Source organism: Schistocerca nitens, chromosome 5 (assembly GCF_023898315.1).
Source record: "Schistocerca nitens isolate TAMUIC-IGC-003100 chromosome 5, iqSchNite1.1, whole genome shotgun sequence".
Taxonomy (NCBI): Eukaryota; Metazoa; Arthropoda; class Insecta; order Orthoptera; family Acrididae; genus Schistocerca; species Schistocerca nitens.
The window spans coordinates 82933260-82946117 of record NC_064618.1 but is presented as its reverse complement, the minus strand read 5'-3'; the positions used below and the strand labels follow the sequence as shown (position 1 = coordinate 82946117).

General features: G+C 39.2%; 1 protein-coding gene across 2 annotated transcripts in view; it reads left to right on the top strand.

Moving 5' to 3' along the window:
* Positions 1-12858, top strand: part of LOC126259639 (protein bric-a-brac 2-like) — a 114547-nt gene that overhangs the window by 29162 nt on the left and 72527 nt on the right. For both annotated transcript variants that reach the window (XR_007546541.1, XM_049956566.1), the window contains exon 5: positions 9531-9718. Coding sequence is in view for 1 of the 2 variants with exons in the window: in XM_049956566.1 (XP_049812523.1) it covers positions 9531-9718 (188 nt within the window). In the remaining variant the exon portion in view is untranslated. The remainder of the gene's footprint in view (positions 1-9530; positions 9719-12858) is intronic.

The window sequence follows — 12858 nt, the reverse complement described above, 5'->3', positions numbered from 1 at the left end:
TTAATTTGATGGCATTCCATTAACCCCCACCCCCCCCGTTTTTCTGTTCATCTTATATCCTCCTTTCAACCTTTCAAGACATTGTCTATTTTGTTTTACCACTCTCCCACATCCAGTGGTATCTCTGACAGAATTATGACATCATTGGTAGATCTCAAAGTTTTTATTTCGTCTTCCTGAATTTTAATTCCTTCTCCAAATTTTTCTTTGGTTTCGTTTACAGCTTGCTTGTGTACAGATGACATTGGGAATAGGCTACAATCCTTTCTCATCTGCTTCTCAGGCCTTTCATGCCTTATGATTCTTATGACTACCATCCGGTTTCTGTACAAGTTGTAAATAGCCTTTGACTCCCTGTATTTTACCTCTGCTACCTTCACAATTTTAAAGAGTGTATGCCAGCCAATATTGTCAAGAGCTTTCTCTAATTCTACAGCAGAGATGTGAGTTATATGCAGTACATGCATTTGAAATGCAAATAGAAAATGCAAAATATCTATTTTTATTTTGCACTTGAAAACTTGTGAAACCTATTTAGAATCCACTGGAAAATCTCCTACTTATCTATGTCCAGCCCGATGGAATCCGTACTACAATTCTATTCATGATCTGCTCACAGTCAAGGATACTCTAAATGAAATTTTAAGGAAACTCTGATTAGCAGCTTTTAAAGAGACTGAAATAAAATTTGTTAATGAGTGATCTCACAAAAGCATTTAACACAATGAACTGTGACTTGCTTATCTTCAAATTAGACAAATAAAGAATTAAGGACAATGCTCTAAATTGGCTCACATCATACTTACACAACAGAAAACAAAGGATAACTATCACTTCATATGCAGTGAATTATTATTCTAAACGGAGTACAGTGACAGAAGGTATACCTCAAGGCTCCATTTTGGGGCCAATCCTGTTCCTATTCTATGTAAATGGCTTACCCATAAATGAAAATTCCCCATTGTAACAAAACTGTACTTTTTACTTGTGGGGTGAGATACTGAGATTGTTGCAAAAATTGCGACATTAAAAGAGATTATTTGGTTTAGACAAGAAATCTCAAAAGTTTTTCGTTACAGTTGTCTTCCATAGACATCAAGAATGCTTGATCATGGGAGTATCTTTTGATCACTTTGGCCTCCACCACTCAAAGATAATGTTGAGACAAATGCCAATGTTTACTACTACAACAGTTTCCAAACATTACAAGTTAGTAATTACGTCTGCAGTGGCACATATATAGTTCAGTTCATTGTTCACACATATCTTAGTTCAGTGTAACTCGGAGTAATCTGCTTGCTGATGCTTCTTCTTCTTCTTCTTCTTCTTCTTTTTCTGCTGCTGCTGCTGCTGTTGTCATTGTCCAGGTCCATTTCATCTGCTAACTGGATCAAGTTATGTGAATTCCATGAAATAATCCAGGTACCAAGTTGTTTGATAGTGGTTTATTTATGACATGCACCACTTCTTCTTAGTGGGAGCCCACTCCATGTAACAGGCTACATAGTCACAATACTATATTACAACAGTTAAATTATTGCACAGACGTCCCAATACAGTGGTTACGTCTCAAAACTGTCACCAACTGACCACTTCTGAGCCTTGAGCTCCTCCTATTTATACATTTTTAACAATGAAGACAACAAAACTACAGTCCAAGTTTATAAAATTAACAATTAAAAGTTTAACATTAATATGACTAACTATCCACAAAACCTTGCTTATTTTATGCTGAAACTGGTGAATACAATAAAAAAGATTTTTACGTATGATATACATCATATTTTATAAAATACTGAAAAATAACAATGCTAACCTAATTTTTCTTAATTATGGCTTCATTACTGAAAGCAAAATATTGCAAACATATATTTGACAAACATTACACACAAATTTTATGAGATATAATGTATTATGCAAAATCAGTTATTAGATACAATTGGAATTACGGAACTTTCAGCGAATTGTCTGTTCGGAGAGTATTTTGTTAAGAGTATTGAAACAGGAATGTGTCCACACATTTTGCAATCATGACTTATTAATACTAGAATGCCCTACTTCAAACTATCTGCTACAATGCCCATTAGAGGTCAGTTGACCTATAAGGTGTTTATTACATTTTAAACTTTCTTTTTTGTTAAATGTAACTATATTTCATGCTTATTGTCTTTAATAATGCTTTTGCTAGTTTTTCATGTATAATAATTCCATGAGCACATTTTTATTTGAACCTGTCAAATTTGATTTTTATGTTACACCATACAAAAATAAATGACACTGTATCGAAGGTACATAAAATTGCATAAATTTTCAGTGTTTGGGGTTTACATCATGCAACAGTAGGAGACAAATGTTAATATCATAGATTTGCTTAGGTGGCCCATAATTATATTTTTATCCTGTACAAAGAAGTAATGTTTTACTTGACCTATCTATATGGAGAACTCTGTGATTCAGAGAATCTCAGTTGCACATTTTACATATCCTTTTTCTGAAACACGAACTGCATGCAATTTTTTTACATGTTAAATAATAATCTCTAGTTTTTTTTTTTACACGATCCAACTTGGTAAATTTTTCATTTATCTCCTGTAGATACTCTTTCTTCTCTGTTGGCAGTCAAAATTGACTGAGTCTGGAGTTGCTGAGGATGAGAATTCATAATTGGTACCACTAATCCTTCTATAGCTTTTATTATAAAATTATATCTAAAAAGAAAGATGATGAGACTTACCAAACAAAAGCGCTGGCAGGTCGATAGACACACAAACAAACACAAATATACACACAAAATTCAAGCTTTCGCAACAAACTGTTGCCTCATCAGGAAAGAGGGAAGGAGAGGGAAAGACGAAAGGATGTGGGTTTTAAGGGAGAGGGTAAGGAGTCATTCCAATCCCGGGAGCGGAAAGACTTACCTTAGGGGGAAAAAAGGACAGGTATACACTCGCACACACACACATATCCGCCAGCGCTTTTGTTTGGTAAGTCTCATCATCTTTCTTTTTAGATATATTTTTTCCACGTGGAATGTTTCCCTCTGTTATATTCATATCATTAATTTGAACCCAACAATGACGTTTGTTATTGTCACTGTTACATTTCGAAGTCTTTTCTGTCGTCTTATTTCCTCCTTCTGTTTTTGCCAGTAGTTTCCCTTTGTATTCACCTTCTCCTTTTTACCGTAATCCACTATACAATTTTATCCCGCCGTTATATACTCAACAATACGTAATAATACGTAACCCACTTCCAAACCATAACAAAAAATTTTTTCTTCCGCTACTGCTATAAAATCCACCGTTTCTAGTTCACAAACAGTTCCTTTCAGCTATTAAACAACCTTTTCGGCTAGTTTTAATAACTTTTGCTTTATTTCGATTTCCGTTTTTTCACGTCACCGATCATTTTTAGCCGCTTCCCACAGGTTTTAACGTTATTATTTCTCCACCAGACAATTGTTAGCCTCATTTCCATAATCTGCCACCACCATACCACTACTTTTAATACATCCTCACGTAGTTTTTTCGAAATTTTCCCGAATTTCTCCACCCTTTAACGTGTTTTGGCGGCAACACAACCACCTAACCTTTATTCACATCGTTTTCTACCTACACTATTTCACCACAGGATCAACATAACCCAGCTGCAACCAACCCCTTTTCGCCTCTTTTCACACCAGATCTCCATTTGCTTTCTACTTCACCTTTATCTCTCCCCACATATTTTTACATTCATTTTCATTTCAGCCTCACGTTACACTTTCGACCTTCTAGTACCATGTCACCCGCACAACACCCCCACAACGACCCCATTAAGTTTTATTTACATTCCGTCCGCAGACATGCCTTCGCCCTAGCCAGATTACGCTCCCATATTCTATTTTCTCAGGCTTGTCTGACATTTGGCATTACCCCCAAAGGCCTCACACTTAAAGTTCCCATCTCTGGCTGCAACCCTTCCTTCCATCAGTCCCTATACCAGTTCCAAACTGAACAATCCATTGCCCTCACCCACCTAATCCTTCACCTACACATCAACTCAGTAAAAAAAGGGATATGTGTGTGTGTGCGAGTGTATACCTGTCCTTTTTTCCCCCTAAGGTAAGTCTTTCCGCTCCCGGGATTGGAATGACTCCTTACCCTCTCCCTTAAAACCCACATCCTTTCGTCTTTCCCTCTCCTTCCCTCTTTCCTGATGAGGCAACAGTTTGTTGCGAAAGCTTGAATTTTGTGTGTATATTTGTGTTTGTTTGTGTGTCTATCGACCTGCCAGCGCTTTTGTTTGGTAAGTCTCATCATCTTTCTTTTTAGATATATTTTTTCCACGTGGAATGTTTCCCTCTGTTATATTCTTATTATAAAATTATATTGAGAGATGATAGAGCCAATTATCAACTTGTACAAGGTGTGGGCAATTATCATAGCCTGATTTAGAATCTTGCAGCATAATAGTTCTCCCAGGCTACAGAACATATCTAACTTTAGCACCTTGAGTAGCCAATACTTTATTCCACCTTTATCAGGTTTGAAATTCATGCTGAGCATAAGAGCATTGGCATTTTGTCAGATATAACTGCTTTTTAGCAGTTAGGAATTCATATGGTTTGTAACATGCACTCCAGTTATCTATAAACCTGTATCAGGTTTCAGATGGCAAACAAAACATTCTCTGCTCCTTTACCTTGCTGACGGGTAGCTCTGATGTCAAAGCAAAGAAATCACATGATTTCTAAAAATATGTTTCTTGCCATTGTTTGAGAGGAAAAGGCAGGACAACACTAACGACTCCACAGATGTCTCATACACAGGCTCCATGCAATATGTGCCTCTCGAGCTTACAGTATCATTATAAATGCTGCGAGCTTCTCCAAACTCAAGTTCCACAAATTATCATTGAGTATAATGTGTGCTTCTGTTTCAGTGCATTTTTTTTCCCACCAGGTGCAACATGTTTTCACTAATGAATAAGTGACAGGCACTAGCTGGGGATTCTGCTCTAATAGTACACTTTGCATTCTCTGTAGATCCAGCAGTCTCAAATAAACATTTGCTGAGGCTCTCTTCTTGCTAAGTGCACTGTGTGTCCATGCTGTTCCATCAATACTAAGCTATTGGTGCCAATGTCTGCTCTCCTTTCAGCATTTTGTACTGTAGCAACTGCAAAATTTAGATATTATGAGAAAAATCGATGTAAATAATATAAAAATAAATCTTATACTTTACAATTGTACTAATTTTAATATTTAACATACCTCTTTCTCCCCTTCTGTGACGAATACCAATACTTGAAGTCCACAAACCTGTAACAGATCTATCTACAAAGGTTACACCATCATTGGGCTTGGAATCAAACATCTTGGTTGATCATTATCATCACTGCTTTCTGGTGAATCACTACTTGAATGCTCTGGCGGATTATTTTCATTGCTTGATGGGCAACTTTCATTGTGCATTCTCTGAAACTCCTCTACTTCAGGTTGAGTTGGAGATACCTGAAGAGCTTCTGTAATTTAAGATTCAGAAAGGTCATGACTACGATAGTGATCCATTATATTTACCAGTCAAACTATTAGTGACAGCAAACAGATGCACAAAAACAGTTATGTGAAACATTGTATGAAGTTCATCATTGTTGGCTAACAAATGCATATCTGAGAGAAGCGGTCAGTTGGCCATCATTGAGAACCAGTGTTAAATGTGTGATTACCTTAAAGTTTGTAGTTCCAAGGCAGACTAATTAAGGCAAATTGAACTCTCTCTACAACAATTTTAAGTCAAATCACAGGAACAGACTATTTTACACACTGAAGAAATACGAGGGTAATCCCAAAAAGTAAGGTCTCCTATTTTTTTAATAAGTATATAGACCTGTTTATTTATACAATGATTTACATCCGTTTACAGGTTGAACATTTAGCTATTTTTCAGCATAATCACCATTTCTGTCTATGCATTTTTGTAGAGGCTGTGGCAGTTTTTGTATGCCCATGCCATACCAGCTCGCCGCCATGTTGTTCAGAAAGTTATGAACCTCTTCTTTCACCTTGTCATTGGAGCTGAATTGCTTGCCAGCCAAATGTTCTTTTAACTTAGGGAACAGGTGATAGGCACTGGGTGCCAAGTCAGGACTATAGGATGGTTGAGTGATTGTGTTCCACTGAAACTGTTGCAGGAGAGCAACGGTTTGCCGAGTGATGTGTGGGCGAGCGTTGTCATGGAGAATGTGTACGCCCTTGCTCAACATTCCTTTTCTTCGGTTCTGAATTGCCTGTTTGAGTTTTTTCAGAGTCTTACAGTACCTGTCAGCGTTAATTGTGGTCCCAGTGGGCATAAAGTCGACCAACAATACCCCTTTCCAATCCCAAAAAATGGTTGTCATGACTTTACCGACAGACTGTGTTTGTTTGAATTTCCGCGGCTTTGGCGAAGAAGGATCACTGGTGCGACCGTTGCTTGGTCTCAAGTGTAAAGTGGTATGCTCAGATTTCGTCACCCATGACAATTGAGTCCAGAAAGTTGTCCTGTTCGGCTGCAAGGCATTGAAGACATGCGCGGGAAGCATCAACTCCTTGCTGCTTGTGGTCCTTAGTTAGCATGCGTGGCACCCATCTTGTGCACATCTTCCAGTAGTTCAATGTTTCTGTTAAAGTTCTTTGAGCGGTGCTTCGGGAAACCCAGGAACCAAAATGCAGAGATCACCCAGGGTGATCTGCCGATCTTCATGCATGCTTTGCTCAACATTCAACACTGTCTCCTCAGAAATTGACAGTCTCCCACTCCTTTGTTTGTCATGAATTTCGGTCCAACTAGCTGCAAACACTCTACACCATTTACGAACATTTTTGACATCCATGAACAACTGACGGATTTCAATCTGTGCAGTGCCCTTTGCGTTCAAAAACTGAATAACTGCACGCAATTTGCACTTGGCGGTAACATCCAACGGGAGCTCTATTCTCAACGGCTGCCAAGCCAAGACTGAGCGCCTCAGCGCGGCGTGCGCATGTTCACACACAGCGCGTCTAGCACTCTTCGTAACAGTGTGACCAACTGCCACACAGAGTGAGTTCTGTACTTATAAAAAAGTAGGAGACCTTACTTTTGGGATTACGCTTGTACCTGTCTTAAAATAAATGGTCAGTTCACCTCCTCTAGGCAGTCTAGTGTTAAACTGAAAATTTGGTAATATTTACATCCATCAGCACCTAGAATGCAAATTATTACATTCTCCAAGGACAGCAGTAACCCTGAGGACATATGGTGTACTTGAGGGCCTTGTTTCGATGTACATCTTGCAATGCTCTGTGAAATTCTAGTAACAAGTTCATGTCTTCTATCTCACCTTCATCTACTTCTCTTCCTTTTCTATAATATTGCCTTCAAGTTCATTTCTCTTGTTTAGCCCCTCTATATATTCCTTCCAGCCTGATTTCTCATCTGAGCTCTTGATATTCACACAGTTGCTTCTCTTTTCTCCAAAGGCCTCTTTAATTTTCCTGTAGGCAGTATATCTATCTTTCCCCAGTGACATATGATTTTAAATCCTTACATTTGTCCTCCTTCCATTGATGCTTAGCTATTTTGCACTTTCTTTCAATCTCATTTTTTAGATATTTGTTTCCTCATTCACTACATTTTTATATTTTCTCTTTTCATTAATCAATCTCAATATCTCTTGTGATATCTAAGCATTGCTACTGGGCTATATCTTTTAACATATTTGATGCTCTGCTGCCTTCACTATTTCATCCCTCAAAGCTACCCATTTGTCTTCTGTTGTATTCCTTTCCCCAGTTTCAATCAATCGGCGCCCAATGCTCCCTTTGGAATTCTCAACAACCTATAGTTCTTTTAACTTATGTAGGTCACATGTCCTTAATTTCCTAGCTTTCTGCAATTTTTCCATTTTCAATCTATAGTTCATTACCAATAAACTATGGCCAGACTCCACATCTTCCCCTAGAAATGTCTTACAATTTAAAATCTTGTTCCAAAATCTTTGTCTTACTACTGGTATTATATGATCAGTCTGAAACCTTTCAGTGTTTCCAGGTCTCTTCCACATATACATGTTTTTTTGTAATTGTTAAAACAAATATTAGTGAAGATTAAATTGTGCTACGTACAAAATCCTACCAGGTACCTTCGTCTTGCACTCCTTTCCACCAGTCCGTGTTCTCCCTCTATTTTTGCTTCTCTTCTTTTTACTACTATTGAATTCCAGTCCCCAATCACAACTAAGTTCTCTTCTGCCTTAACAACCTGAGTAATTTATTTTATCTCATAATACTTTCTTCTGCTTCCTCCATCATCTGCAGAGTTAGCTGGCATTTAAACTTGAAGTACTGTTGTGGGTGTTGGACTCATGTCCGTCTTGGCTAAGTAATGCCTTCATTATGCTGTTCATAGTAACTTAATAACATTCCTCTTTTCTTGTTCATTATTAGACCTACTTACTCCAGTATGACCCCATTTGGTTTTGTATTTACATCCTGTACTCACTTAGCAGAAAGTCCTGTTTGTCCTGCTGCCACACTTCAGTAATTCCCACTGTATCTTAGTTTAACCTACCCATTTTCTCACTTGTACCCAGTGAAGGGATCTAAAATTAGATGCTTTGATCTGTATAAAGCCAGTTTAGTTTTTCTTGATGATGACGTCATCCTGAGTATTCCAAATGGAGGACTAAATTTACCTTCGGAATATTTCACCCCAGATGGTGCTGTCGTCATTTAACCATACCATAGAGCTGTGTGCCAATGGGAAAAGTGGTGGTTATAGTTTACCGTTGCTTCCAGCTGTTTGCAGTACCAGCACAGTAAGTCCATATTAGCTGATGCTAAAAGGCCAGGCCAGTCAATCATTCAGACTGTTGATCCTGCAGCTACTGAAAAGATCACTGCCTCTCTTAATCAACCACGTGCTTCTCTGGTGCCTCCACAGATACCTCTCTGCTGTGGTTCCACCTACGGTGCTGTTATCTGTATCGTTGATGGATGCAAGCCACCCCATCTTGGCAAGATCCATGGTTTGATTGAAAGGGGCGGGGAGGTGGGTGGGGGATGACATACGAGTGAAGGACCCAATGCAAAGTTATTGCCCAATAGTTTCAATATAGTTGGGGCATTACAATGCGTTTGTTATGTATAGAAAATAAAAAGTCATAAAGTAAATAGAAGGAATGTCTGTCTAGTTCTCACAATTGCCTCACAATTTAAATAATGTGTACATAACATGACTGATTCATTAGTCATTAATCTTCCTCCAGCACATTGTGTACTACCTGCTGCTGCAACTTCTCATAAGAGAGAATTTTGGTCTGCTCCACTGTCTTCCTCCATGTACTGCTTGTATAGCAAGAGGGGTTACAGGGGCGGGAGGGTAGGAGAGACATGAAGTTTGAATACATTCTTGTTGAAAAGTATACAGATAGAATTGAAAAAACTGTGTACCATTACTTCTATGTATCATTCTCTTCTCCTTCACTTAAGGTTTTTTTTTTTTTCTATTTTACAATTTCTTAACCAGTGATGAAAGCATGGAGGCAGCATTGGCAGAAATTCGAGATGGGCGCCCTCTTGTTGAGACCGCTGCTGCACACCGCATACCACGCTCAACTCTGTATGTACGAGCATGCGCCAAAGGAATAGTTCCTACCATGACGAGGCGTGAACATTCCGGAGAAAATGTACAGGCTGCTGTTCGAGCTGTTACAGGTTTGTTTTGTAACAGTAATATATATTTTTACGTTCAAGGCTTGCAACACAAACCAGTTTCTGTTACAGTATTTCTCATCATTAATTTTTCACTGTGGAATAGCCCAGAAACTGGGGAAGCACTCATAATTACAATGTCTTAATAAAATATGATATTATTGCAGATGGCCATTATTACTGATCATGGGTGTCACATTGTAACCTTTTGCTGTTTCCCTTTGCACTTTGCCTTATAATGACTATAAGTCCACATACGAATTGTACTCCAGTGATCAATATGCTTCATTATATATTAAAGTGAATTATCATGGCTTATCCTCATTATCTGGTGCTTTTAAACCAAAACAATTAATATGGTTCAGACACTATTTTATGATACTCTTTTCTTAAAAGATGTGTCTGTGATCAGGTATGGTATTAATTCCAAAATCAAGTAAGTCGTACGACAGTTTACAAGCAGTAGTAGAAATTCTTTTAGGTGTATTAAGGACTCCAATATTGTATGTGTCACACTGAAATTTTTCACTTCAAATATAAATTAAATGGCTGTATAAATTTTTTGGGAGTAATTTTGTACTCACAGAATTTAATTACATCACATAGAAAAATAAGCTTCCTTTGATGTTTTCCCATTAAAAGTTTCATAGTAGAGTAACTGATTTTTGCAGTTCACTAGTTTGTTTTAGAACTATTGTATATTATTAATCAGAGATGTAGCTTTCCTTCTAAGTGCATGGCGAAGCTTGTTTGGAATTGCTATTTCTGATTGTACCATTATTGCTAAAAGTAATTGTATGAAAATTTTCTTTTTGTTTAAGTACATTAATCCAGTCTTACAAATGTAGAAACATATGTGCTTTCTCTTCTTTTATTGTCTTTTTAACACAACAGAGCAAGTAATGAAGTCGAATATTCTTGAGATATACTAAATCTTAAGATTAACAATGGAAAATCCATGGTAGAATGTAACAATATAATAAAAAGCATGGTTACTACTCACCATACAGTGGAGATGCTGAGTTGCAGGAAGGCACTAAAGGCACTACAAAAAGACTGTCAGAATTTTAGCTTTCAGCCAAAACGGCCTTTGTCGAAAATAGACAACATGCACACACTTAAACACAACTCACACACATGACCACAGTCTCTGGCAGCTGAGCCAGACTGTGAGCAGCAGGGCATTATGGGAGAGGCAACTGTTTGGAGGTAAGGAGGATGTTGGGGTGGGAGATGTAAAGTGCTCTTGAGAGTGTGGAGGGACGAGGTGGAGAGTGGGGCAGCTAGGTGCAGTCGGGAGGTTAGATGGAGGCAGGGAAGAGAGGGGGAGGTTAGTGGAAAAGGAGGGAAGTAAAAAGACTGGCTATGCTAGTGGAACAGAGGGCTGTGTAGTTCTGGAATGGCAACAACGAAGGGGCTAGATGGGTTAGGACAATGACCAACGATGGGTTGAGGCCAGAAAATTTATGGGAACATAGGATATAGTGCAGGGAGAGTGCCAATCTGCACATTTCAGAAAAGCTGGTGTTGGCAGGAAGGATCCAGATGACACAGACTGTGAAGCAATCACTGAAATGAAGGATGTTGTGTTGGGCGGAGTGCTCAGCAACAGGGTGGTCCAGTTGTTTCTTGGCCACAGTTTGTCAGTGGCCGTTCTTGCAGACAGACAGTTCATTGGTTGTCATGCCCATGTAGAAGCAGCGCAGTGGATGCAGCTTAGCTTGTAGATCATGTGACTGGTTTCACAAGTAGCTCTGCCTGTGATGGGATAGATGATGCATGTAATTAGACTTGAGTAGGTGGTGGTGGGATGATGTATGGGACAGGTCTTGCATTTAGGTCTGTTACAGGGATATGAACCATGAGGTAAGGGGTTGGGAGCAGGGCTTGTGTAGGAATGGACATGAATATTGTGTAGGTTCAGTGGACGATGGAGTACGCTGTGGGAGGAGTGGGAAGCATACTGGATAGGACATGCCTCATTTCAGGGCATGACGAGAGGTAGTCGAAACCCTGGCAGAGAATGTAATTCAGTTGCTCCAGTCCTGGGTGGTACTCAGTCATGAGGGGAATGCTCCTCTGTGGCCGGGCAGCAGTGCTTTGGGAGGTGGTGGGTGACTTAAAAGATAAGGCACGGGAGATCTGTTTTTGTACAAGGGTGGGAGGCTAATTACAATCTGTAAAGCCCTCAGTGAGACCTGCAGTATATTTTGGGAGTTACCACTTGTCAATACAGATGTGATGGCTATGGATGGAGAAGGTTTTGAGGTTCTGGAGGAATTTGGATAGGGTGTGCTCACCGTTGATCCAAATCATGAAGATGTCATCACTGAATTTGAACCAGGTGAGGGGTTTGATATTCTGAGTGTTTAGGAAGGATTCCTCTAGGTGGTCTATGAATAAGTTGGCATGTGGGTGCCCATAGCTGTATCCCAGATTTGTTTGTAGGCAATGACTTCAAAGGAGAAGTAATTGTGGATGAGAATATAGTTGGTCTTGGCGACTAGGAAGGAGGCAGTTGGTTTGGAATCTGTCATGCATTGGAAAGGGTTGTGTTCGATAACGATAAGGCCATGGGCATTGGGGATGTTAGTGTAAAGGGAGGTGGCATCAGTAGTGACGAGCAGGGCACCATGTGTTAAAGGACTAGGAACTCTGGAGAGTCGATGAAGAAAATGATTGGTATCTTTTACATAGTAGGATATATTTTGGGTAATAGGCTGAAGGTGTTGTTCTACAAGAGCTGAGATTCTTTCTGTGGGGGCACAATAACCGGCCACAGTGGGGTGTCCTGGATGGTTAGATTTATGGACTTCAGGAAGCATGTAGAAAGTAGGATTGTGGGGAATGGTAGTGTAGAGGAGAGAGATGGGCTTCGGCGAGAGGTTCTGGGATAGACTGGAGATCATACTAGATTTCTGGAGTGGGGTCACTGTGGCAGGGTTTGTAAGTGGATGAATCTGACTGGTAATCCTTTCGATTCAAAACAACAGTAGTGGGGCACATAGAGAGAAGTTCATTTCATTGACACAGTGTAAGTTTATTTCAATAAAATATACAGGACATGTGAAACTGAGCTTTTAGCCAAATTGACCTTTCTCCTGTCTCAATAAACCTTTCCCTCCATTTTAAAAAGAAATGAA